A 27,083-nucleotide genomic window follows, 5' to 3' on the forward strand; every position below is an offset into this window, starting at 1 on the left:
ACAGAAATTTAGAGACAAACAACAAAACAAATAAAATCTCTGAGCACAGAAACCATTATGTCTAAAAAAATAATGTTATCAGCAATCTCTAACTCATGAGCAAGCTGACCTCAGAACTCTACTGCTGCTTCTGGAAAGTTCTCCATTTCTCTGCTCTGCTGCTCCAGCTTCCCTCATGTCTCAGCTACCCGTCTCTCTGGAGGAGAGGTGGGGCAGCCGAGGTTCACAGAGGAAATAGCAGGCAGAGGACAGAGCTCTAGGTCAGAGGCCAGTACACACCTACTCCATGAATACACACAGCAAGTTTTTGGGACTGGTCTAATTACATAAAGGTAAGCTGAGGATGATCTTTATTAGAAATACTGGGAAGTACAAGTGGACAGGATGCACTCTTACGCTGGCAAGGCTAATATCAAAGGAAGATGGAAGTACTGAGGTTTTAAGACAGAAGGCCATCATCAGCAAGCTGTTTGAGTTTGAACAAAGTCTGGAATAGGTTACAAGACAGCTTAGTGGGGAAGGAAGTGCTGAAACGGGAGCGGGCTACACGGCTACCCAACAGACAAACATAATCTAGTGGGGACCAAGGTTCTAAAGGAGTCAAGAGAAACAGCAAAGGAGGAAAGCAACAGAGTAGCCGGAGAGAAAGCTGAGGGCCCCTAAGAGGAGGCAGGACAGCCCGAGGAGCCTTCCAGAACAGGTGATCTATATCCTTCTACTGAGGAGGGCACAGGCAGGCAGGCAACTGCATTTGAGGCTCATGAGGACACTCTAAAATGCAGTGGAAACCCATTCTACCTTCTTATAAGTCCACAGGAATTAATTCAACTGAGAATGAACTACGTTGACACTGACAACTACCAACTTTCTTTCTCTTCATGCCTTCTCTTGCCTCTCATAAAGTATGACTAAAGAAAAAAGTGAGGGTAATGTGGAGAAGTGTAAGGCCAGCCAGCAACATCCAGACCTGACTATGGACTCGGTGTACACGGAAACGCCTCCTCTGCCTCTGTGTACTTAAGTCACCTGAACGAAGTGGCCAAGTGGCTTAGATCTTTATGCATTTTTCATCATTACAGATAGTAATGGTGAGTTTACTGAAGTACTTAGAGAACAGAGCTTAGCATCTCAAGCTTATAGTTTTCTTCTGTTTGCCCCCTCCCCCTGAAAGGGTCTTGCTCTGTAGCCAGGTAGCATGAACATGCTGTGCGGCCCCAGCTGGCCTCGAACTCATGGTCCTCCTTGCATTAACGCCTTGCTGGGATTACAGCGCCATCACAGCTGGCTCGATGTATCCAATTTAATGTCCACTCTGAAAGAAATCTATCAAAGAATTAAGTAACTGGTGAAAAAGCTTGACTCCATAGTCCTAGTGGGATTACATGGCATTATTGATCAAATTGATTTTGCTTCTGCATGAGAGTACTGTACTGACTGGAGGATCCAGAGTTCTACAGTTTAAACAACATTCATGTTTCGAAAAGAAAAAGATTCCTGTCCCTGAAACAACCCGTGCTCTGAGGTTGGACCTTACCGTGGTCACTGAACAGCAGCTGCTTCCATTTCTGCCTTTCTGCCTCTGAAGCTTTAAATCCCAGCACAGATTTTAGCTCCTGCAGCACCCTTCTGGACTCTTCCTGCTCACGCTTCTGTCTCTCTTTGTCTTCCTGAGACAAGTGATACAGATCGTCCTTTCGGAACTCACTTTCTATGTCTGTGTCGTCCACATAAGCTTCTAATTCCTAAAAATGGACCAAAGACAGAGAACTTCAAGCCGACAGCTCTCTGAACAGTATTCACTACTTGCAGCTATCCATCTTGGAGAACCTTCTCTTGGACAGTCATATGACAGTTGGGGAGGAAGGAAGGAAGGCGACAAACGTATCTGCTGACAAGTTAAAATCTTCAAACAGTGGATACTGAAAAGAGTTCTAGATGAGAAAGTTTAACACTATCAATGGCTATTTTCTACTCTGAGTTGATGAACTGAATTCAAGGCACTAAGAGCAAATATTTTGACATAGATTCACATTATATTGTAATACATCTTAACTCATTAGAAGCAGAAATTCAACAATTTATCTGACATTATCCATGTCACCTGAAATAAAATTGTATATGGATCGCTTCTTCAAGGAAAACCAGTGCCTTTCTCCCTTACCTGCTCCTCAGGGATGGGGTCTCTGTCCTCAATGTGAAGAGTAGGCCGCAACAAGGGCGCCGCAGTGCAGTGTGGGTTCTCACACGCTACTCCAGGCTTGCCTTCAGAAAGACAGGGGTGGAAAGGCAGAGTGAAGACAAGAAACAGGCCGTCAGAAAGACATGACTGAACATCTAGTGACATGACATCCTCAGCCCTACTTGTTAGTTTCACTGTCCGACTTCCTATCCCCCTGGTTTTCTTGTTTTGAGACAGGGTCTTTCTAGAAGCCCAGGTTGGTTTTAAACTAATAATCTTCCTACCTCAGGCTCATGAGTGTTAGATTTTTGATGTGTATTACCCTATCTGGCTCTCAAATTGTTCTGGCGAAAACCTTTTATTTTCAAAAATGGAAGCCACCAAAAGGGAACAGTAATAGCTATATATATTTACCACTTGGCTTTAAGTTAACCTCGTGCAGGACATGGCCGTAGTATCTGTCACATGGTAGATGACAAATATTCCACTCTCACAAAATATTTTGTTTATAGTGTTGGGAGTGTTTTAAAACAGAACATTCTTTCTCTTAAAAAAACAAACAAACAAGCAAACAAAAAACAGAACAGAACATGGTGGTGCACCCTTTTAATCTCATCACTTGGGAGGCAGAGGGGTAGATCTGTGAGTTTGAGGCTAGCCTATCAGATCGCACACTTAAAGAAAGTTCCATTGGGCTGACAGTAGAACAATTTTTCTTATCAGTATTGATACAACACAGTGAGGCCTTTGAATAAAAAAATGAAAACTGCTCAATAAAATGATCAACAACAGAAGAGCCAAACCCAAAGTACTGCCTGTTGCTTCCGAAGCACTGAGGATGGAACCCTGGACCTTGGGCAAGCCTAGCATGTGAGAGACAACTGATGGACACCTCAGCCCTTGATGGCAGTTTATCAATACTGCTAAGTAGAAAATAGAAAATACAGGGCTCAGGGGTCACCTGACTGCTCTTCCGAAGGATCTGAGTTCAATTCTCAGCAACCATGTGGTGGCTCACAATCATCACAATCATCACACACACACACACACACACACACACACACACACACACACACACACAAAGAAATCACAAACATACTAAACACTTTTGAAATGTAGGTAGTCTTTATGACATAAAAATTCAGAAACCACACAAGGAAAAATACGTATTTTTTTCAAGAGAAAGTGTACTAAATTAACACATTCCACAAAATATTTAAAACATTGCCATTTATTTTATGAACACATGCATGAATTCTCTAGGATATGGAGAAACTAGAAAGTAACTAACCATGGGCTGGGACAGGGGTTGAGGAGGCTCGGTATTTAAACTTTTGAGCACACAAATTTCTCAATTCTTCATAAAATAAATATTAAAGTACAGCTTTAAAAATAATAATCAACTGAAATGTTAATGAGAGGAGGTAAATTTGGGTTCCAATGGGGACTTTTACCTGGCAAGAGGCCTCCTCCACACATTACCCTGATGCTGGGGTGAAGCAGACAAGGGATGTATCAGCCAGCAAGGGATAGCAAGGTGCTGGGTAGGGGTTTGAGGACACTCTAGGTGTGCATGGGCTTGTGTGGTCACATGGAGCAAGAAAGAAAGAAAGCTCGGAGGATGAGTCTCCAGCTGTCCGCAGCGGCGAGGGATCAGTGCTAAGCAAATATGTTGAAAGTTATGAGTCAAGTTGCCCAGAGTCAGAGAGGGGAGGTTTGAATATGGAAATGGGGAAGGACGACAAATCACATGGTGTTGAAACTCTATTAGTATTACTGATAATGACACAGCTTTAAAGACACACAGACAGGTACAGAAATGGATCTGAATATGTGTACAGCTGTACAATATATTTTCCCACTCCAGCTGTACACTGAGACGTGGAAGCAATTACATCCCAGGGGCATCGAGCACACATAGCATGCAGATCTTGTTTTCTAAACACTGCTCTCCACTGAAAGGACGGAGGGTTCTTTCAGAACTGGTCCCAGGAGGAAGCAAGGAAAGTAAGGAAGTGTTTAAAATTATGCTGACCATGAAAATGTCACAATGAAATAAATTCATTCTTATGCTAACTAAAAGATTAACAAAAAGAGAAAAACAGTGATCTTCATACAACATTACCTTGGAATTTGTTACTATATTTAGTCAAATATAAGTATAATAACAAATTACAATTTACTGTAAGATTCACATCCATAAAGTTTTACTGATATAAGTAAGTGGACAAATGGATACTTAACCTTAAAGTAAAATGCCAAATAGAAAATGGAATTAGGAAATTACCAACTGGCAATTATCATAGAAATATTTAGGGATAATGGAATTTTATGTCTGCCACTTACTCTTAAATAGTTCAGAATACTACTACCATTAAAAACAGTTATACACAGACAAATTCAAGCAAACCCCAAAACAGGTTAAGAGAATTTAAGCTAATTTATTCATTTCAAAAATCTCACCTTTTAGTACCCAATTCTATGGGGTTAGACAAAGACACAGTCAAAATATCATCAACTGTAATATCAGACAGTTTCATTCCCCTAAATATTAACCTATGCTGCCTATGTCTTGGCTGTTCTTTTTTGGGGGATGGGGAGGTTGGGTGGGGCAGCATCTACCTAACTAGTCCAAGTTGGCCTTGAACTTGCAGTCATCCTGCCTCAGCCTCCTCAGTACTGGGATCTGAGGTGTGCTCCACCATGCCTGGATATCCTGCCTCTTTATAAGTCCCTTACCCATTTCCAGTTTTTCCAGAGCACTGTGTTAAGAACGGCATAAACGCAATCCCTACACTGACTTTGAAATGAAACAAAAAAAATCTGGCTAATATACTAGCTTTGCAGAATGTTTTCAAACGTTTTAAATTTTATAGCCATGGGCAACTGTGTACAAACACTGACAAGAGGATAGCATTACTGACTACTGGCTTACTGATGTGAAGACAGTTTTCACTGGTAGCTGGCTGGGTAAGCACCGAATGGCATGTACTATTCTTTAGAGTTTAGCCTTTATATGGTCAGCATATACTCTACCACTGACCGAGCCAGGGCTGCATCTTTTAGCTCCCGAAGCACTTTTGAATGTTTCTTCTTGTACTTAGACGTTCTAGACCTCAGGGTAAAATCTTAAAATATTTACAGGTATTAAAATTCCTTAAGAGATATTTCCTTTGAAAAAACAAATCCACTAGACACATCTGCGAGAAAAGGAAGCATAGTCATTATCATGCCAATATTTTCTTTGAAAAAAGTTAATATTTTTTACCATTTAGTATTTATTCACTGAAGACATTGAAACAAACTATTAAAATGCTCACTATAAACAAAACAGTATTATGGTGATATGAACTAATTATTGTTGGCAACAATACAAATTCAATGTACAAGTCTAATTAACCCTGTAATAAAGACCGATGGGAAAAACATGGTGTTGGCTTGTAGCATACTTACAAAAATTAACATATAAAACATTTCAAGTAAAATTGGTGGTGTAAAAGCAAGAGTGAAATCCAAGTTTTAAAAACGCAGGTCAGGGGAGAAATTTCAGCATTGCATTGTTGCCTGACACAGAATGATCTGATCTAAGACGATTGGACTGTGATGCTTCTAATGAATTCAGAGCCATTAACTATGTCATTTCTGTATTATGTCTTCATATGGAAGTGTATCTTGAAAGGGAGTCTCAGAGTCTCACTCATGACCATCATTTTTGGGAGTGCTAGGGACTGAGATATACTCCACTGAACTATGCTTGCTCCTGACTGTACAATTTGCTCATTTGTTGTTGTTCGTTTTGTTTTGAGGCAGAGTTTTGTTAAGTAGCCCAGGCTATCTTCTGCAAGGCAATTCTTCTGTCTCAGTCTTACAAGTGCTAGAATGACAGGCATGAACTACCACACCCAACTAAATCTGTTCTTTTTGTTTTTTTGAGACAAGGTCTCTCTATGTAGTCCTGGCTGTCTTGGAGCTCACTACATAGACTGGTCTAGCCTCAAACTCACAGCAATCCTCTTGCTGCTGCTTCCCTAGAGGTGAGTTTAAAGTTGTGTAACAACACACCTGGCTTAAAAACCAATTCTTTTATTACTCGACCTGCAAGAGTTTCTGCAAGTTCTGATAGTAGAAAATACTACCAACATTTCTTCCTTCATTTCTGTTTTTACAAAAGGAGATGGGATGCACATTCCAATCACTATATGATCTACATTAGAGTCAAACCTTGGAGTTGAATATCAATTTGTACATACATCCACCTCTTCCTTTTATTAAACTAAACGTTTATGAAGTTTCATCTATTTGAAGCAGGCCACAAACAGGAATCCCAGCAGGATGGAGTGTAATTGACAAGCGTACACTGAAAATAATTCAGGGGTACCTTTTTTATCTGTATTCCTCCGGAGCAGTTTATCCACTTGAGAAATGGCTTCTTCCCAGCAGCTGTTGCTGGCCTGAACGTGTGGCTCGATCAGTTTTAATTTCTGCTCTAGTACTGGGTAAGCCTCTGACAGCAGCTCTTGTGTTTCTTTAGTACAAACAAGCTTTTCAAGTTCATCTTCAAGAATTATTACTCTGAAACACAGAAAATGAGATTTTTAAACAGATTAAATGGAAATTTCATCATCTAAGAGGAATATTTAAAAAAATTAAGCCTATAAAATTAAAACAGTTCTGGAGACAAACAGTAGTAATAGTTGTTCAACAGTATGTATGTACTGTACACTTAAAAATGACCAAGTAGGTCTGGACATGTAGCTCAGTGACAGAGGACTTGGTTAAGCAACCTAAACCACCCCTGAAGCAAATGAACATTTATAAAGAGTATTATGTACTGTATTTAACAAGTATTTCTTACATACATACTAGACACTCTCCCTCCCTCCCTCCCTCCCTCCCTCCCTCCCTCCCTCCCTCCCTCCCTCCCTCCCTTCCTTCCTTCCTTCCTTCTATTTCTGGTTTTTGAGATAAGAGTTTCTTCATTTAGCCTTGAACTCCCTCCATAGGCCAGGAGGGCCTCAATCAGAGCTCACCTTTTTCTATATACCAAGTGCTGGGATTAAAGTCATGTGGCACCACCGCTCAGCTACTAGAAAATTTCTGATCTAAAGGAATAAATTAAGCCAGCTCCTATTTTTAAAACATTTATAACCAGTAAAATGGTATACATGTGTATGTATGTATATGAAATTATATATTTAAATATATAACATATATAATATTATATATACTTTCAATATTATACAAACTATATAATGTTTTAATATTAAAATGTTTTAAGGTTTCCCATGCACAGTCTGCAGGGAGGCACTGAGGATGAGACTAGCAAATGGGACAATGGACAGAAGCAAAAATCTGAAAGCTTTCAAATTATGGAGCAGAAGAAATTTTTAGGTGATGCTTTTAAAAGTAGTAAGAACTACAGATAGGGAGTGGGTGGAGTCCTACAATCCAGACCTCAGAGGCCTGAGCAACAGGAGCATGATTTCGAAGACAACTCAGGCTACAAAGCAAGCTCCTGTCTACAACCAACCAACCAACTCACTACCAACCAAGCCCTTCACCCGTCATCCAGGAGGAGAGAAGGTGCTCTACAGCAGTGGGAGAGAAGCAAAGAAACACTCTATTCGTACCCAATGTACTTACTGAAGTGACAGTGCCATAAGATGAATGTCCTGTTTTGAAACAGAATCATACATTTCTCATGCACAATCCCCACTTCCAGCCTCTTGTTAGTATCAATGTATCTATGCCCTCAGTGTAGCATTCTTTCCCCTTAATCCACCTTCATTCTACAGTATTCCAACATGCCTGGCTCACTTCTCATTCTGTTGCCCCAGAGTTTTAGGAGGCTTGGTTTTGGCTAATATGACACTTTCACTAAAACCTCATTTTTCTCTGTATGATGGTTACTCTACTCTGTCAACTTGACCAAATCCAGAATGAACTAAGAGACAGATCCTCAAGTCTGTGAGGCCATTTCCAGGGAAGAACTCAATGAAGGGAGAAGCCTCTTTGCTCCTTGCTCATCAGCAATACTCTGCTGCTGCATCTTCTGTGGCATCTGAGCCCAGCGTGTGTGGCTCTGGGATGTGGACTGAGAAGCATCAGCTCTTTAGAAATCATTCAGGCCTGCAGAACACACTGGGACTACTGATACCCAGCCTCCCAGACAGAACAGCTGGGTTCCAGGACATAGATGGCAGGACTACACAGTCCCTACTACGTAAGCCAATCTACTGAAACTCCTCTTTTTCAAAAAGAAAACCTTTTTGTAGATTTATTTATCTTGCATGTATGATTCTTTTGCCTGCATGTCTGTTTTGCACCCCATGTGTGTGCCTGGTGCCTGTAGAGTCAGAGGAGGGTGCTGGATGTCCTAGAATTGGAGTTATGGACGAAAATCTCTCTTATAACTTATATTAATGGGGCTGGGAAGATGGCTCAGTGATCAACAATACTCGTGCTCTTTTAGAGTACTGGAGCTACAGAACCTATTTTGGGCAGTTCACAGCCATTTGTAACTCCAGTCTTAGAGTATCTAACACCCTCTTTTGGCTTCTATTAGTACCTGCATATAACTGCATACACATATGACTCTCTCTATACACACACCCACCCACACCCACACCCACACGAATGTATATTCATATATACATGGGTATATATAAAAGGCTTGGGTAGCCCAGGCCTTTGGGTCCATCTGATTTATTCGTTTCTCCCTCCACTTCTTGACTGATATTCTGGGTCAGGTAAGTTTATCACCTGCAGTCGTATCAGTGAAGTCAATCCCAATGACCTCCAGATTACCAGCACAAGAACTTAACCACCCATGTCCAGCCCTACTCTATCAGTGCTTTTGAAATTTATTGAAAAGAATTCACTGGGAATGACTACATTGGTTCGACTTCCTCGCTTCCTCCTTCCCTCTCCTTCTCTCCCACCCTTCCTCTTTTTTCTCTTTCTCTCCTCTCCCCCTCTCTCTTTCTTTCTCAGAATCTTTCTGTGTAGTTCTGGCTATCCTGAAACTCTCTCTATATACTAGATTGGAACTCAGAGAGCCACCTGCCTCTGCCTCCCAAGTGCTGGGATTAAAAGAATTCCCCCCCCACACACACACCTGATTTACTCCATTTTTAAATGTGAAAATTTCAATTTAGAAATAGATGAGAAAAATACTTACAATTGATAAAACTACACCAAAGCCGAGTATAAGCCATTTGAAAACTACAGTTGAATGTCAGTATTATGTAATTGGAGGATAAACAAATAGAAAATGTGAACACTACCCTTTCCTGAGGCCAAAACCTGTATTCTGTGCTATAGACTAGTTCCAAACATGTGATGTATTTAGAAGGTAGCAAGTATTACCTGTTAGCTAGATACAGTGGAACCTCTCAGAATGCTATAGAATACTGACAGTCCTTCCTTAGACTGTGGGTTCCAGTTCTAACATCTGACGTTAAGAGGGCTAAAAAGGTGCTCATTTTTGATAATCCTCTTGTGGTCTGAATGTGCTTGGCCCAGGCAGTGTGTGGCCTTGTTGAAGGAAGTGTGTTACTGTGGGTGTAGGCTTTGAGACCCCTGTTGTAGCTGCCTGGAAGTCAATCTTTTGTTTGCCTTTGGAACTCTCAGCTCCTCTCACATCATGCCTGTCTGGATGCTGCCATGCTCCCACTTTGATGACAATGGACTAAACCTCTGAACCTTTAAGCCAGCCCCAATTAAATGTTGTCCTTTATAAGGGTTGACTTGGTCATGGTGTCTGTTCACATTAATAAACCCAAATTAAGACACCCCTCCATTTTATTTCTCAAAGATAAGGAGCATCTGCTTTCTGCTGAAACCAGAAAAGGAAAAGCTACAAACGATTCCCTTAAATTACAGTGCTTACAAACCACTGTCTCCCTGATAGCTTGCCTACAAACCATCCTTCAGACTCCGCTTTGTTTCTTCTTTCTGGGGGGTGGGGAGAACACAAGGAACAGCCCAAAGGGGCTGAGAATGGCTGCTTACTGCTGTGATGATTCCTTACAGCTTCTCAACTTACTCATTCAGCAGTGCTTTCAGATGGAGCTGTAAGCTGCGCACTGCTGTGTGGACATTATTCAGCTCTCTTGACTTCTGCTGGGTTTTGGATAAACGCTGGGGGACTGACTGGTGCTGAGTTTCAAAGTAGCGAAAGAACTCATAGCTGCGCCTTAGCTCTTCCAAGCAGGCAGAATGAGCATGAGGTAGACCTTGAGTCACATCACAGAGAATACGATGAGGCAGAAGTGCAGCAGTGAGTAAGGACCCTGAAGGCGAATTCACTGTAGAAAGTAACAGGGCTAGGCGTCTGAAGAACTCTGAACTCTGTGCTACCCAGAGCTGGAACAAAACCTAAGGGGATGGGGAGAAGAAGGTGAGTGGGGGGAGAGCAAAAACACACTGATCAATAAAAATGTCAATATTCAAAACAAACTACAAATTTACCATCTGACTTTAACTTTTCACATTATCCTAAACTTGAACTAACTCTAAGATTAGCCAAGTTCACATTATCCAATCTGAACTTGAACTAACTCTAAGATTAGCCAAGGACACTATACTGAATTATGCAGTCATAACCTGTGAGTTGTTAGGATTCTAGTACAGAAACTAACACCTATATGTAATTTAGCACAGTCCTATCCTAGGTAAAAATGACCAAATGGGTGGAGGGCTGGAGAGATGGCTCAGTGCTCTTCTAGAGGACCTGGGTTCACTTCCCACCACCCATGTGACAGCTCACAATTGTTTGTAACTCCAGCTCCAGAGGAAACTGATACCTCTGACTTCATGTGGTATACACAGACACATATAATTTAAAATATAAAAATGAAGCCAGGTCTGGTAGCATATGGCTATAACACCACCACTCAGGAGGCAGAGGCAGGCAGATCTGTTGAGTTAAGAGGCCAGCTTGTTCTATACAGTGAGTTTCAGGACAGTCAGGGATAGACATGGAGACGTCCTGGCTCACAAATTTATTAGAAATGAATTTTTCTTAAAATTTATTTTTAGGCTGATAGGACAGCTCAGTAGGTAAAGGTACTAGCTATGATGCCTGGCCATTTGATTCTATCTCCAATACTCACATGGTGCAAAGAGAGACCCCTACAAGTTGCCCTCTGACCTCTACAGGAATGCTGTGGTATGTGTGCATCCATCCATATATATATATATTAAGAATATAGGCTGAAGCAATGGTTCAGCAGTTACCAGCAGGCATTGCTCTTGCATAAACTTGAGTTGGGTTCCATCCCCAGCACCCATAGAACAGGCAGCTTACAACCACCTGTAATTCCAGTCCCAGGTGGTCCTGGAACAGAGGTACTGCATACATGTGGTGCAAAGACATCAAAACATCCACACAGATTTAAAAAAAAAAAAAAAAGAAAATTTTGGGTTCTGCCAGCTGTGGTGATTCACACCTTTAATCCCAGCACACAGGAGGCAGAGACAAACAGATCTCTGCAAGTTCTAAGGTTAGTTAAGGCTACAGCCTTGAGACCTTGTCTTAAGGAAAAGAAAAGAAAAAAAAATAAATTGGGGTTCAAAATGACACTACTCTTTGTTCTAAGAATTAACATGTCTGGCATGAAAACTGCAAGCCTATTGTTTTTAAATGACTATGTGTGTACCTGTGTGTTTGTACACATGACTGTAACTGCGACAGAGTCCAGAAGAGGCTGTTGGATCTCCTGGAGCTGGAGTTACAGGTGGTTGTGAGCTGCCTAACATGGGTAATGAGACTGAACTTGGGTGCTGAGGAAGAACATTATGTGCTCCTAAGTACTGAGTTATCTCTCCAGTCTCTGCGAATTTATGCTTGAGAGGTATAGCAGAAAAGTATAATACCAGAAGACTTAGAAAGGGGAAATCTCATAGACAAAGAACGACAGGAAACTAAGAAATTCTGAGAGCGGTAGCAGTCGTCTGCCCTAGGGATGGGCCCTTAGTTTCTTATCCAGTACTATGTGGTCAGCCCTGAAGTCATATTCATACAGGTAATACTACATGGACTGAGTAGCCTATATTTATATATTTAGGCATCCACACACAGAGACAGATGCACATACACACACAAAGTGGACTGAATAGCAAACATGCACACATACACACAGTAAATGGACTGAGCAGATTATTTATATATTTAGGCATTTATATACACATACACGCTATAATTAACAACTAAAGAAAAGATGCACATTACAATAACAATGAAAGAAAAAGAAGCCATGATTTTGAGATGGAGATGGGGTGGTTGGTATACAAGGAAGGTGTTGGGAAGGAGGAAAGGGAAAGGAGAAAATGATGTAATTACATTTTAATAAAAAAAAACTGAAAACAAACAGAAACTACATAAAAACCTAAATAGGAAACTCAGTAGACATCTTAATGACTGAACAAAAAATAGCGTAAAGAGATGTAAAAACATCAGAATTGCTTCTCTGAATCCTTCTTAAAGAATAGCAATGAGGAGCAGAGACAGGATGAAGAGATGGCTCTGTGGTTAACAACCAGAAGACCTGGCTTTGATTCCCAGCTCCACACAGTGGCTTATATGTGGTGCTGGGAACTGAAGTTAAGTCAGGGTCCTGGGGGTCTGACACCTTCTTCTGACTTGTGAACATATATGTGGTGCACAGATAAACATGCAGAAAAGATGTTCTTTTACATACAATAAAATTTAAAAGAAAGGAAAACACAGTCTGTGAACTTATATAAATATCTATATAACAAACAAACAAGAAGCAATGACTGTTTTTAAGGACCCATTAAGTGACCAGCTCTGCTTTAGACATTTTGAGAGTCATCTCATTTAACACTTTAAAAAGCACTTGTGTTTTTACTACCTTTTTTCTTTTTAAATGAGTTAAGTTTAAAGAATAGTTTATATTTAAGGCCAAATTTGAATACACGTTAAAATATAAATTCACCTCTGCTTAATTAAAAATCTGTCAAGTTATTCTTTCAAAAATACTTTATTCCTTTATAGAGTAAAAACATGATCATGAGGATTACCCTGGAAATAAAGAAATTGCTTCAAGTTCCCTTACCCCAGGGAGCAGTATTAGTATTTTCCCCTACTCTTTCCCCCTCTTAAAAACAAAGTTCAGCTGTTTTGGAACTATGTACCTGCATACTGCAGAGGAAGCAGACATTGTTCGAAAGTCTTTGCAAGCAAGATATAGCTGTTGTACAAAGGTTTAGTATGCAGATCTACCATGACCTATGCAGACATTTCTTTATTCTGTCATAGTTCCCACCTCCGAAAAACTCTCAGCTATTAAAAACAAGGACATCATGAATTTTTCAGGCAAAAGAATGTAACTAGAAAATATTATCCCGAGTGAGGTAACCCAGACCCAAAAGGACATGCATGGTATGTACTCACTGATAAGTGGATATTAGCCAAAAAAGTACAGAATACCCACGATACAATTCATAGACCATAAGAAGGGAGGCAGAGGGAGGGAGGGACCTGGGTAGGAGAGGAGAGGGGGAGAGAAAAGGGGGGCAGGATCAGGTATGTGGGGAGAAGGGGAGAAGCCCAGAGGGTCAGGAGAATAAATGGAAGCTGCAGTTGGAGGGGACGAGGTAGGGGTGAACCTCAGAAAGTCCCAGAGACCTGGGATGTGAGAGGCTCCCAGGACTCAGTGGGGATGACATTAGCTAAAATGCCTAACAGTAGGGAGACAGAACCTGAAGAGACCACCTCCAGTAGATAGACAGGGACCCCAGTGGAGGGGTGGGGTCTACCCTCAAAATTTTTGACCCAGAATTGTTCTTGTCTAAAAGAAATGCACAGAAAAATGGAACACAGATCGAAGGAAAGGCCATCCAGTGACTAGCTCAACTTGAGATCCATCCCATGGGTGGGCACAAAATCCCGACTACTTCTGATGCTACACTGTGCTTTCCAGACAGGAGCCTAGCATGGCTGTCCTCTGAGAAGCTCTACCAGCAACTGAGACAGATGCAGATACTCACAGTTTTGCCTTGTTTCCCCCTATTATTTCTTCTCTTTAATGTTTCTATGGTCAGTCAGGGAGTGGTGGTGCATGTGTTTACTTAATACCTGTACTTGGGAAGTAGAAGCAGGCAGATCTCTGAGTTCGAGGCCAGCCCACACTACAGATGTCCAGGGCAGCCAAGGAGACACAGCAGAGAAATACATTTTCAAAAAACCAAAACCAAACCTACAAAACCAACACCTCCAACATGACCATCAAGAAAGCAGTTTATGAAGTGTTTTCAGTGTAAGTCACTACTGATGCTCCAGCGCTGAACTGTAATTTGCTTTTAGCATATTTTTGATGTATCAGATTCATCCTCATTAGTTAGCATGAAATTTCTGGGTTACAGCTATCCACCTTTGTGAAGACTTGAATTCATTTGTCAGGTGTATGCTGTCACCACCTGTATTCGAGTTCTCCCGGAATCTTCATTGATAATAAAGTTATCAATGATAATATCATTAATAATGAAGTTGATAATAATCAATTTCCTTTGTAAAATACTTGGTATCTCTATTTATATTTCTTTCAACAGTACACTGAAAAGGTCTATTGCATTGGCTGTCTTGTTCTGCTCTTTGACTAGTTCACGTATCTTGCTTAGCTTCTGCTTGTTCTTTCTGTTTGCTTGACTGCATCTGCAGTGCTGGGGATGGAACCAAGGGCCTCAGGCATGAGAGCACACATTCTGTCATCAAGCCCAACTCCTACCCTGTAAGCTCTAGTTACCTTAGTACTCCTTATACAGAAAAAACTAAAGTTATTCTACTTTACTTTATTGCACTTAAAGTATATAGTATTTGAAGTTCAACTTTTATATTGTCAATTATATTCTTTCATGTGGCTGCTTATAGTGAAAGAATTATTTCCTAAGGTATGAAGAAAAAATTGTGGGGGCTTTATAAAGGAAGATATACATATTAAGTGTGTTACCCAGGTTTGTTGAAACAAACTCACTAGGGCTTCCTATCAAGTAATCCACTTATTTCTAAACATACTCTATGTATGGTGTTTTAAATTAAGAACATTGACACCAAAAAACAAGGGTGTCCTCACTGATTTGTATGATCTCACAGCTCTCAGAGCCAGTGTCATGAAACCTAAAGCACGTGGCGTTTGGCAGCACGGACGGGGAACAAGAGCACCTCTGTGTCAGACAGCATGGGCACAGTCTGTGTGGACTCCTACGCTTCTGTCCAAGTGGGCTGCTCACCTTCAAGGCTGGCAGGCTGAAGCCATCTGTCAGGTTATGGGCTTCCTCTTCTGAGATCTGGTCTTCACTGAGTCCAAGCCCCAGCTCCTTAAAAGGTACCACACAGATGTAGTTGGTGACATTGTCACTCTCAGAGTTCAGGGGGTAGGTTAAATTAGGTTAAGGCGATCAACAGCACCTCTTCGTTAGCACAGTTAAGATAGCCAAACATACTCAAACACTGTGTTTACTAATTTGATTTTGAACACAGACTGAAGATTTGTATCAGTTATTTTAAAGAAATGAATAGTAAGATCTAACGTACTGATATAACATTCTGGCATCTTATGGCATACTTTGAATAAAGTGTCTGTTTTAGTAGTTCAAAGAAGGCAGTAACACTCTAGCTACTGTTTAGCCTGCTGCCCTCTTCAGTGTATCCCATAAACTTCTTGCTATTCTGAAAGCAATAAAGACACACAACCGAAGAGCAAGTCTCCAATGGCTAAAACGCTATTGTTTTGGAAAACTTCTTTCTAAAGCTGTGTAATATCTTTTACTGTGTAGCAGCTCAGGCCCCTCTGTGTATAAGCACTTCTCTTTGCCTCTGATCCCTCAGCCAGCATTTCCCAGACTGAAGCTAGCACCTGCCAGATCTAGCTTGTCTCACTGACCCATCTTCATTATCTTCCTTATGGATGTAGCAGGAGCAATCAAATTATTTCCCTCTTTAATTGCTGCTTGATCTGCTGAATTTATTCCTATGTCATACTTTATGTGTGTGTGTTTCCAGCTTCTTCTAAGATATATATTTTTTTTCCTGTGCAACCTCTTCTGGCTTTTATCAGTTTATTCTTTTTCAGTGGGAATCCCTCAGTGTGGCAAGAGAGCTCATGTATGAGTTAATCTACTAGGAGCTCTGTGCACGGTCACCACATCTTAGGTGCTCTGCTCATCTAGACACAGTCAAAGTCTAGAGAATCCGTAACAAAATCCTTAAGTTCCCCATTACTTTCTTCATTTTTAAGCATATGAAGCAAAACTTTTTTCCCTCTCTTTTGGTTGTTTTTCTTAGACAGGGTTTCTCCGAGTAGCCCTGACTGTTATGGAACTCATGCTGTAGACCAGGCTGGCCTCAAACTTAAGATCTGCTTCCCTCTGTCACCCAAGTGCTAGGATTAAGGGCATGTGCCATCATTGCCTGGCATACCTGCACATCTTAGCTGCCCATTTTTTTTTTTTTTTTTTTATCATCTCGTCTATTAGAAGGTAAGCTTCACTGGAACAAGGGTGGTTTAGCTTGTTCACTACTAGGTCCTCAGTACTGAAAAAGCTTAACTGGTGCAAGCAATTGTTCTCATTCTCCCTACTCTGAATTTATGCTCTATGGGGCAGAGACTGTATCTACACATTTAACAATGTGCTAGTGACAAGCACATTGCTTAGAACTGTATTTGTATTCAAGAAAAACTCAATGTATGACTAGCTACTTGGATGAAGTTCCCAAGCCACTATCAAATCTTTCCGTATTCTCTTTGTTTGTTTGTTTCCTCCCGTAGAGGGCGTCTCTGTGTAGCCCTGGCCTTCTCAGTTTGTGGACCAGGCTGACTTTGAACAGAGATCTACCTGCCTCTGCTGGGATTAAAGGTCTTTGTACCTGTGCCTGGCTCTTTCCATGTCCTTGTGCCTCCTGCTAACTGTAATACAGACTTGTATTCTCAGGATCAATTCCTTTTCTTTATGTCTCTTTAATACCTGGAAGAGTGTTTGACACACAGCTGGCAGTGAGAAAGTAGAAAGGCAAGTTCTTCGTGAGAATTAAATTGTTTTCTCTTCATTTACAAAGAGATGGCACTTTGTAACTATATATAATACATGTTTACATATAGGTATATGTATTATATGTTTGAATTATAAGTCACTTAACTTCTCTTTCTGGTTTTCATAAAATAGAGTTAAAAAATAATGCAACCAGGAAGGTTTGTGTGACGCATGTAGTGCTAGAACACATGGCACACGTCACCACTAAACATTACCTTGATCAGTACCTAGCAAACTGAAGAAGACACAGAGCAGTTTTTTTAATCTTCTATTTACCTATAGTTTAACATATTTATGAATCCTAATCTACTAATTATGGGACTACTGCCATTTTAAAGATGAAGAATGTAAATCAGAGGAGAGGAAATTAGCTTAAATTAATTAGAGTCACCTAAGCAGAAAAAAAGTGATATAACCATAATCTAAACTTCGGCAATCCAGCGCTAGTCTTCTTAGAAAGGGGAAGGGCTTTCAGTTGCCAGGCCACTGCCATGTCAGGACACAAGTCTGCCATATTTGCTCCTTTTTAAAAGCATCTTGTCTAACAAAGCCAAGCTCTTTGGCCTCTTTCTTTAGACCAGTGAGGACAAAGACGTTGAGAAGCTTCCCCTGTTGGAATGACCCACCCACAGGCAGGATATCTTTCTGTCTGTCACTCTCATTCCCCTATAATGCACTTCCAGTTTTAAAACAGAGGTGAAGAGAGAACTTGGACCAGGCAACCTCATGCAGCGCTCACTCAGACACAGGCGCAGCGTGTCATTCAGGGCGCTGGAAACACCGTGAGCCTCACACTGAGACAAAAGGATATTTTTTCAGCATGTACAGGGTAGCTAGCCTTGCAGCTTGAAAGTTGGCTCTGACGGTCCTGTAGACGGCTTTCCGAAGGCCGGTAAGATGCTGGCCGGGATGCTGTGCAGCCTTATTAAATGAGCAAGCGGCACTGACCCTGTCAAGCAAACTTGAAAAGTAAAATGTGATACAACTGTACAGGTGTCCTAAAGTTTGTGTTTCCTAAATCCACAATTCTATTACACTTAGAAACAATTTCCTTCTTAAAATTACTATAAGTATCTCACATTGTGTCCCCTCCTTTCTCTTGATAAATACAAAACCACTAGAACACACAAATAAAACAAAAAGCAACAACTGAAAAGTATAAAATCTCACGAAATATTCAGTCAAATATGGAGAAAATTTTACTTAAGATAGAAATGAGGAATGTTTAAGTAAAATGTATAGATTTCTATATAAAGACATTCTACCTGCTAACATACATGACAGTAGAACTACTCCACAGGCTTCAAAGCCTGTATCAACAGGTTGTATGAAGGGCTAAGCATCAACACTTTCTCATGCTTACTACACATTTACAGCATGTTCATGAATCACTTGTTTGGTCACATGTACAGAACAATTAATGACTATATATGAATATGCTCTGTACACTGAAGCATAGGGCAAAGTTACCCACCTGCTGCCACTGGCACTTACCTACCACAGTGAAGGAGGGACGCAGAGAGGTAGCAGGACCAGTGGCCAACAGGGGATGCAAATAGAAAGGCAAAGCACAGGTTACTGTGTGCTGGGCCAGCTGTCTCACCCACTCATAGCTCATGGCTTTCCTTAGGCCAGCGGAAAGCACTTGCAACAATGGCAGTGTTGGAATGTGTTGCTTATGACTGACCGTAACCAGGGTTAAATGCTGCCAGTTATTCTAATCAATAACCTCCTCCAACAGCAAGACAAAACTGTCACCATTTATAAGTCTTCTTCATAAAACCACACATCTATAAGACAGACACTGAAGTAGAATTTTGATAATGTAAAACCAAACTAAAGGATCTGGGCAAAGACTGACAGGCTTAATTTTAAGTAAGGGAACACAGGAAAAGAAAGGTTAAATCATTTGCAGGAAGGAATCGGAGTCAGAAGCAGACTACTCCTGATTTCAGTGTGAAGCAGTAGGGTTTATGCTCCACTGAATCAATTTTACAGACTGAAATATTTCAAAGACACTGGGAGGCAAGACTGATTGTCCCTCATGACTTTTCTGTCCACTGTCCAGTTAGATGGACACACTGAGGTGATGTCTTCCAATTCTCTTTACCCACCGGCCACCATACAAGAGCATAGCTAGGCATGAATCGTGCTTAATGGCCTACTTTACCTTTTCATGTTAAGTCCATCATATGGGTAAAAGTCAGACAACTACAAGTCCCACCTTCCTGTATACATGTCTAAGCACTGGCTGGGCTCATAGTCACTCATCAGTCAGGCCTCTCAATAAGATACTGTGTAAGTCAACAACGAGAAGGAGATATTACTTAATTTAAGTGTGACCTTTTAGTTTTTAAAATTTGACAAACAACTTAAAATTTGCTATCTACTGGTAAGAATTGGATCTAACCTAATGGAAGAATAAAATCAATATACACAGGATTGTTTTGCTTTGTACCCAGCAACAGAAGGCATAAAATTCTTCAGTGTCACTGAGGTGCTTTGAATAAAAATGGCTGCCACAGGACCATAGGGAGTGGCACTATTAGGAGGTGTGGCCTTGCTGAAGTGGGTGTGGCTTTGTTGGAAGAGGTGTGTTACTGGGGGCGGTCTTTGAGGTCTCAGAAGCTCAACCAGGCCTAGCGTGGCATTCACTTCTCCTGCCTGAGGGTCAATATGGAGAACTCTCAGTTCCTTCTCCAGCACCATGTCTGTCCCTGTGCCACCATGTTTCCTGCCATAACAGTAATGGACTGAACCTCTGAACCCAGTTACACATTTTCCTTTATAAGAGTGGCCTTGGTCATAGTGACTCTTCACAGCAACAGAAGCCTAACTAAGACACTCATCTATCCTCTCAGGATCGTTCTAAGGCACACGAGAGCACGATGGCTCCTACACATTCCTCCACTTCTCCACTCTGATCTTACAGACAGAGCTTTTCTGGAAAGAGAAAGCATGAACCCAGGGCAGAGCATAGTGAGTGCAGCAAAGCCTACAGGTGGTACCTTCCTCCAGGTCTTCACTGCATATTTATTTTCCCACGTATAAAAGGCAACAGAGAAATGTTTCATAGTGAGAAGGGGACAAGAGAGGCGACATGGGTCAACATGATTGAAATTTATCATGTACATGCATGAAGATGTCAAAGCAAAACTCCTATATAATACATGATTGAAATATATCATATACATGCATGAGGATGTCAAAGTAAAATTCACTATATAGTTGATATGTGCTAATTAAACTATTTTAAAAATATTTTAATAAATTATGAAATATACTATGGTCTAACTGCTATCTGTGAATGTTTAGTAGGTAGCCTAGTGTACTGGAAATGGGCTTCTAAAGTCAGAGGTGATGGATATGAACAACTGAATAATTGAATTGTATGCAAAAATGATTAGCATAGTGTATGGAACATAGCTTGTCCGTAATGAGTGTAAGCCCCTGTCCTCTGTGTGTGCTATGTGGTGTATGCACATGTATATATTTATATGGGTATAGATGCCAGTGTATTCAGAAGGCCACATGTCCTGCACTTTCATGACACTATTCTCTTGAGACAGGTTCTATCATGGAATTTAGAGCTAGGCCGGAGGCCAGTAAGTCTCAGCAACATTCCTGTCCCCATTCCTCTACAGCAGTGTGGTTACAGCTCCATCATGTGGCCATGTTGTGGGGATGTGAACTAAAGTCTTCATGTTTGCACAAGTATTCTTACCTGCTGAGCCATTGCCCTCACCCCTCATTCCCCTTTCAGAAAGTATACTGTGTGTGTGTGTGTGTGTGTGTGTGTGTGTGTGTGTGTGTGTGTATAAAATCCTGCACTGTAAACAGGGATAGCTAGACTGCTAAATATTTAGTTTCCCATGGGAATGTGCACCATTGTATGTGCCAACGGTCAGCCAGGGAGTGTTAGTAATGTATGCTTACATTTTAAAGCGAGTTCATGTCAGGTACATCTACAATCTCAACTGGCAATGAGGCCTTTAGATAGGGAACAAAGGAAGCAAATGTGGGTTCCACTGCATTAGTGTTAAACACTGGCACTATCTCAGTCACACAGCAATAGGCCAAGACAACTATAATTCGCAAAACATTTCTTATAAAACATGGATCCACGTAGCTAAGCAGACCCCTGCTGCACACCCATCTAGCATATGGTGACTCTATCTCTCCACTAATGACCTATGTGGACGTCTGCCGTAACTGTAACACCAAAATAAAAATGGACGATATTCCCCTTAAAGTAAATAGCAGAACAGAATCCTTTAAAAAATAAAGTGAGAAATTAACTCACAGAGTAAATCCCCTGGAAATGACTTCAGTTTCTTGGATGAGACGCAGTGATTTTCTCACAAGGTTAGTGAAGGCTCGGCTATTGGCTGTCATGTCTTCCAAACGGACCCTATATTTTTTCAGAGTCATTTGCAGTTGGGCTGTCCTCCATAATTTCAAAACTCGTATGATCAAGTAAAGAAACAGAATTATTCCCCATACCAGCCAGGAAGACACAATCCACAATGTGGGAAACATGATGAGCAAACTAATGAAGGCAAACAGCATGGAGATATCCCTAGGAACACAGAAACCAAGAAAAAGATAGCTATCAGACAAGAACAATAGAATAATAGCAATAATAGAATTCAGATGATTAAAGTAAAGTGCTAGCTTCTTTGTGAAGCAATACTGTGGAAATGTGACATGCAATAGGGAGACATGGGATAGTTTTAAACATATAGCACATTACATGATGCTGCCTAGGTATTAAAATTTCAGTTAGTGAACTTAGGTAAAGAATGCTGGAAAGAAGTTTCTTCTACAATGTTTTAGAAAATATAGCACCTATTAAGTTTTGGGTAAAGGACATTGGAAAGAAGTGTGTTCTACAACTGTTTTAGGTTGTATGGTATAAAATATGTAAATTATAGATTAAAAACACAATTTTATAGATTTAAAAGTAAAAGCAGTATCTCAGACATATTTTGGGTTTGTTTTGCGTAAAGCCATTTGCACAAAAACCTATTGTACACAGAAGCCATTCTACGCCTTACTTGAAGGCATGATGGTGCAATCCTACAATTCAAGCACTTAAGAGGCTGAATATATGCAGGTCACAGAATAAAACCTTGTCTCAAGAAGATCAAAGTCAAAACAGCAATAATAAAACAATGTCGGTAACTGAACAGTCATCTAACTTAATAATCATCGCTAACTTGAAAAAACATTCTTGCCACAGATCATGAAACAAGCAAGCCTTGCTTGCACTTCTGCACTTCATTAGTGGAAATGAAAGTATGCATAAAATTTTTATTTTGGTTGATTACAAATTTAGCAGGTTAAAAATACTTCCGTTAAGCAGTGAAAACTTCGGTGAAATGTGTACACTTAAGACAAGAACATGGGGTACTGTATCTAAGGACATGTATAAATAGCATCAGCTATACTTGGGAGTTAGTGTCATACTTAAAGTCATATGACAATGCTTGCATGTCGGATGTGCCTATGTCCCCTATCATTCTCCACCTTATTTTTTAAACAGTCTTTTCACGGAACCTAGAGCTCATCATCTTGACTATGGCGTCTGGCCATCATGGCCTCAGGGTCTGCTGAACTCCTCCTGCACACTGCGAGGGCAGATGCATAGCAGCACACCTAGGTTTTAGACTTTGATGTGGGTGCTAGGAATCTGGCTTGTGTGGCCAGAACATTACTCACGGAACTATCTCCCAGTTTGAGTTTGGAGAATGCTTCTTAATAAACGTTAGGCCTAACATCTTTCAGAATCCATTACTTTTAAAGACAATTTACAATCCTGGTAAAATCAGAAATTAAAATAGCATCGTCTACTTTTATATCATTAACAGCTGTGGTGGTTTGCATGAGAATGGCCCACATAGGCTCATACATTCGAATGGTTAGTCACTAGGGAGTGGAACTGTTGAGAAGAATTTTTACGACGCACGGATTTACTGAAGTGGGTGTGGCCTTGTTGGAGGAAGAATGTCACTGGGGGTGGGCTTTGAAGTTTCTCTTTTCTCACTGTCTGCTGCCCATGGGTCAGGATGTAAAGCTCTCTGCTACTGCTCCAGCCCCATGCCTATTTCCGGCCATGATCATCATAAACCAACCCTCTAAAACAGTAAACAAGGTCCCAACTAAATACTGTGTTTTATAAGTTGCCCTGGTCATGGTGTCTCCTCATCAATAGAACAATAATGAAGACAACAGCAAACTCTAAAAGCATTTACAAAATCTCATAATTGCTCAGCCGATCACCTTTATGGATTAAATACCATTGTGGCTAATATTTAAAATATGCACGTGCACATGTCTGTGTGTGTGCATGGGAGGCCAGAGGTCAACTTTAAGTGTCATTCTTCAGGTACTACCCACCTTGGGTCTTATTGTTGTTGTTCATCATTCTTGTGTGTTTTTCTGAGACAGGGTCTCTCTGTAGCCCTAGGTGGCCTGGTACTTGCTCTGTAGACCAAGCTTGCCTCAAACTCAGAGAGATCCACCTGCCTCTGACTTCTGAGTGCTCGTATTACAGGCATGTTCCATCACAACCAGACCATTTTGTATTGTTTTTAATTTTTCCAAATAGGTTATGCTGGGCTGTCCAGTGAGGCCCAGAGAGCTCCTGGCTTTACCTCTCCAGCACTGGTATCACAAGCATACGCTACCATACCAAGCTTTTAAGAAAAGGGTATAAGTTCTGGGTTTGAACTTGCATGGCAAACACTAGGAAATGAGCTTTCTCTATGCCCCATACATGTTTAGAATCTACAGTTCATTCTTTGCAGCTCTTTAAATTCATTTATTATATAAGTATAATATGCATATAAATATCTATTTTTGTGGATCTTTTGGAGACAAGGTCTTCACTGTGTTGTCCAGAATTGTCTTGAATGCTTGGGCTCAAGCAAGCATCTTAGTAGCCTGGACCATAACCAGATTTGTGGGACTCTAGGTATCCACCACTATGCCAGGCAATTTTTTTTTTCTATTTTTAAAGAGGAAAAAATATTTATTTCCTCATGATGCTATTTCAGTGACTGCTGGCTTAGAAATATACTTGGTTATCCAGGACAATGTGACAGGAAAGAAACTCAGAACACAGGACAGTTGATACAGCTACTTATGGAACTTGAACTGTGTACTTGAGCAGTAACTTTGTACATTCCTTGATTCATTCCTCCCTTCTCTGTCAAACATGATAAATGCATAGAAGAGCATCAACAATTCCGATACATGTATGCTTATATAAAAAATCACTTAGTATTTGTCATTTCCTTTCTGAGAAGACTATTTTAAGACACATTATGATCTAGGACTTTTGCATTAGACCCACTTTCTGGTAGCTGAAAGGTTCCAGGAGGTTTATTTGACTATGTTTTTTCTTTTTGAGACAAGGTCTTTGCAGTATTGACCTGGCTGGTCCCTAACTTCTGGGACCCCATAATCCTTCTGCCTCAGCTTCCCGAGTAAGCTTTAGAATAGTTCAAGTCATTAGTTATCAGTTCTGATCTCTTCTCAGGCAGTATATCAGTCCTTGATGCTCTTTTCCCAGCTCTCAACCTTCTCTGCAACACAGCTATGACATTATCTGGCTGGGGCTGACATGTACACTCCATTGCTGTATTGATACTTTGAGGAATTTATCCCTAATTGTTGAGTTGCTAAGTACAGAACTCATTTTTTCTGAGCTGGATAAATACATGATAACTATTTCCCAGCACTGTTTTATTTTAATTAATTAATTAATTAATTAATTAATTTTTTATGTCTGGTGTATCACTACATTTGTTGTAATTCTAAACATAAACATGGAATATTTATAAGGCCTTTACAATCAAGACTATTATAATAGATTTCTTCTGATGATACTCTATTTGTAGGCAGTCAAAAGAGAAATGTTTTCTGGACAGTACCAAATATTAGGGGTTGCCAGGGAGCAGAGTGTTGGAAGGTGTCCATTTTCCTGTTGAGGTTGCCCTGCAGACAGGATGCTGGGATCAAGCAGCTCAATCAGCTCCACATCCTCTTGTAGAAGGACTTCCTGTTGCAGGATGGTGTGCAACGAGTCCAGTCGAAATCCGTTGTCCTTGCCATCAAAACACAGGACGAGAAGTATTAATACATACGTAGTACTTCATTAATGCTACGTTTGATACAGTTCCAGCTACAGGTATTTATTTTCAAAGTAGAATCCAGGAAGAAACAACAATCCAATCTCTCCTTAGTGTTGACAGGTGTGGTTTTATTTTTCACTGTAAATATAAAACAATAAAGATTGAGGTGGACATTATTAAGCTAAGAAAGATGAAAAATAAATCTATAGTAATCAGTTATAAAGTAATTACAGATTAATAAATTTAGACTATAAGTAGACTAAATAAATAAATAAATAGAATAAATTCTAGTTAAATTACTGGTTTATAAGTGAAATATAATATACATAAAAATATAATACAAAAGATGCTGACTCTGGATACTGTAACAATTGAGCCAGTGTGATGATTTGAATGAGAATGGCCCCCACAGGCTCACATTTGAATACTTGGTCCCTAGTTGGTGGCACTGGTTGGAGTAGGAGGTGTGACCTTGTTCAGTGAGATGTGTAATCTGGATATGCTTTGAGGTTTCCAAACACTTGGGCCATTTTCACTGTGCTTTCTGCCTCCTGCTTAGCAGTTAAAAACGTGAGACCTATCATGGACACTAACCCTTTAAAACCATAAGCCAAAATAAATGCTTTGTTAATAAGCTGCCTTGGTCATGATTCTGTGACAGCAATAGAAATGTAACTAATACACTTTATCAGAGGGATCAGAGCCTTCTAAAATTGGATCCTCAGACACCGAAGACAAAACATGAACAAGACTTAAAAGTTTCTTCCTTCAGCAGTGTTGAAGATCATGCCCTGGACATGCCAGGCAAGTGCTCTGACCCCAAGGCACACCCCTTAGCCTGTGAGTGTCTATATTTAAGGCTTTGAGAAAAACTGAAAGTAAATGATTACAATAACAGTGTGTATCGGGGTACAGAGGCAGTTATAAAAATGACATAGAAGCACTAAATTTCAAGTCAGAGAAAAAAAGTGAAAAGCTGAGCTAGCCTTAAGCATGAACAAAACTGACCAGAGCGGCTGGAAGGATGAAGTCTTTCTAATCTGTGAGAGTAGACTCTGCTGTCCAGCATGACAGAGGGTGAGAGATGAGGCAGCAGCCTTTGAACAGTAGGCTAGCTCTCACAGTAGCCTGGGATGTACACTAAAGGAGACTGAATAGCTTTTCAGAATTTTCATTTCAAATCTTCAGTCTTTGGTAGTTATTTTTTATTTATACATTTTAAATTAAGGGTACCGTTGGAGATCAGAGGACACCCCACAGGAGTTGTATCACTGTGTCCCCCTCCACTGTGTGGCTCCTGGGTCCACCTCAGACCACCAGGCTTCACAGCGAGAGCCTCTGCCCCAGGAGCCATCTTTCTGCCCCTTGTTTGTTTAAGTAACACACAACAACATAAAATAAGGCAGGGCATGGTGACTTATGCTTGTAATCTCAGCAACTGGGCAGCTGGAAGAGGACAAGAGCCATATATCTCACATGAGAGTGGGCTATTTAGTGAGCTATCCTGGGCTACAAAGTAAGACAAAAAGAAAACAAAAATAGAAGCAAAGTAAAACAAAACATAAAATTATGTTAATGGGGTACCATGTAAGTTTTGGTACATATATACTGTGGGACACTTACATATTTATCGTCTCAAACATTTATATGTCTATACAGTGAAATTTTCTAAAATCCGTTCTTATAGTTTTTGAAATATTTAGTATTTATGA

The 27,083-nt window shown here is 40.5% G+C and overlaps 1 protein-coding gene across 4 annotated transcripts in view; it reads right to left on the reverse strand.

The window, feature by feature from the left end:
• The window catches only part of Vezt (vezatin, adherens junctions transmembrane protein), a 60,468-nt gene that overhangs the window by 2,486 nt on the left and 30,899 nt on the right, over positions 1-27,083 (reverse strand). For 2 of the 4 annotated variants that reach the window (XM_076920021.1, XM_076920023.1), the window contains exons 4-11: positions 25,171-25,343; positions 21,537-21,812; positions 18,045-18,182; positions 15,434-15,581; positions 10,227-10,558; positions 6,558-6,751; positions 2,162-2,262; positions 1,535-1,742 (exon numbers count right to left, since the gene is read on the reverse strand). In XM_076920021.1, coding sequence (XP_076776136.1) covers positions 1,535-1,742; positions 2,162-2,262; positions 6,558-6,751; positions 10,227-10,558; positions 15,434-15,581; positions 18,045-18,182; positions 21,537-21,812; positions 25,171-25,343 — 1,570 coding nt within the window. Of the gene's footprint in view, positions 1-1,534; positions 1,743-2,161; positions 2,263-6,557; positions 6,752-10,226; positions 10,559-15,433; positions 15,582-18,044; positions 18,195-21,536; positions 21,813-25,170; positions 25,344-27,083 lie in introns of all 4 variants that reach the window. The other 2 variants (XM_076920020.1, XM_076920022.1) reach the window with 1 other exon arrangement.

The sequence above is a fragment of the Arvicanthis niloticus genome, chromosome 22, assembly GCF_011762505.2.
Source record: "Arvicanthis niloticus isolate mArvNil1 chromosome 22, mArvNil1.pat.X, whole genome shotgun sequence".
Taxonomy (NCBI): Eukaryota; Metazoa; Chordata; class Mammalia; order Rodentia; family Muridae; genus Arvicanthis; species Arvicanthis niloticus.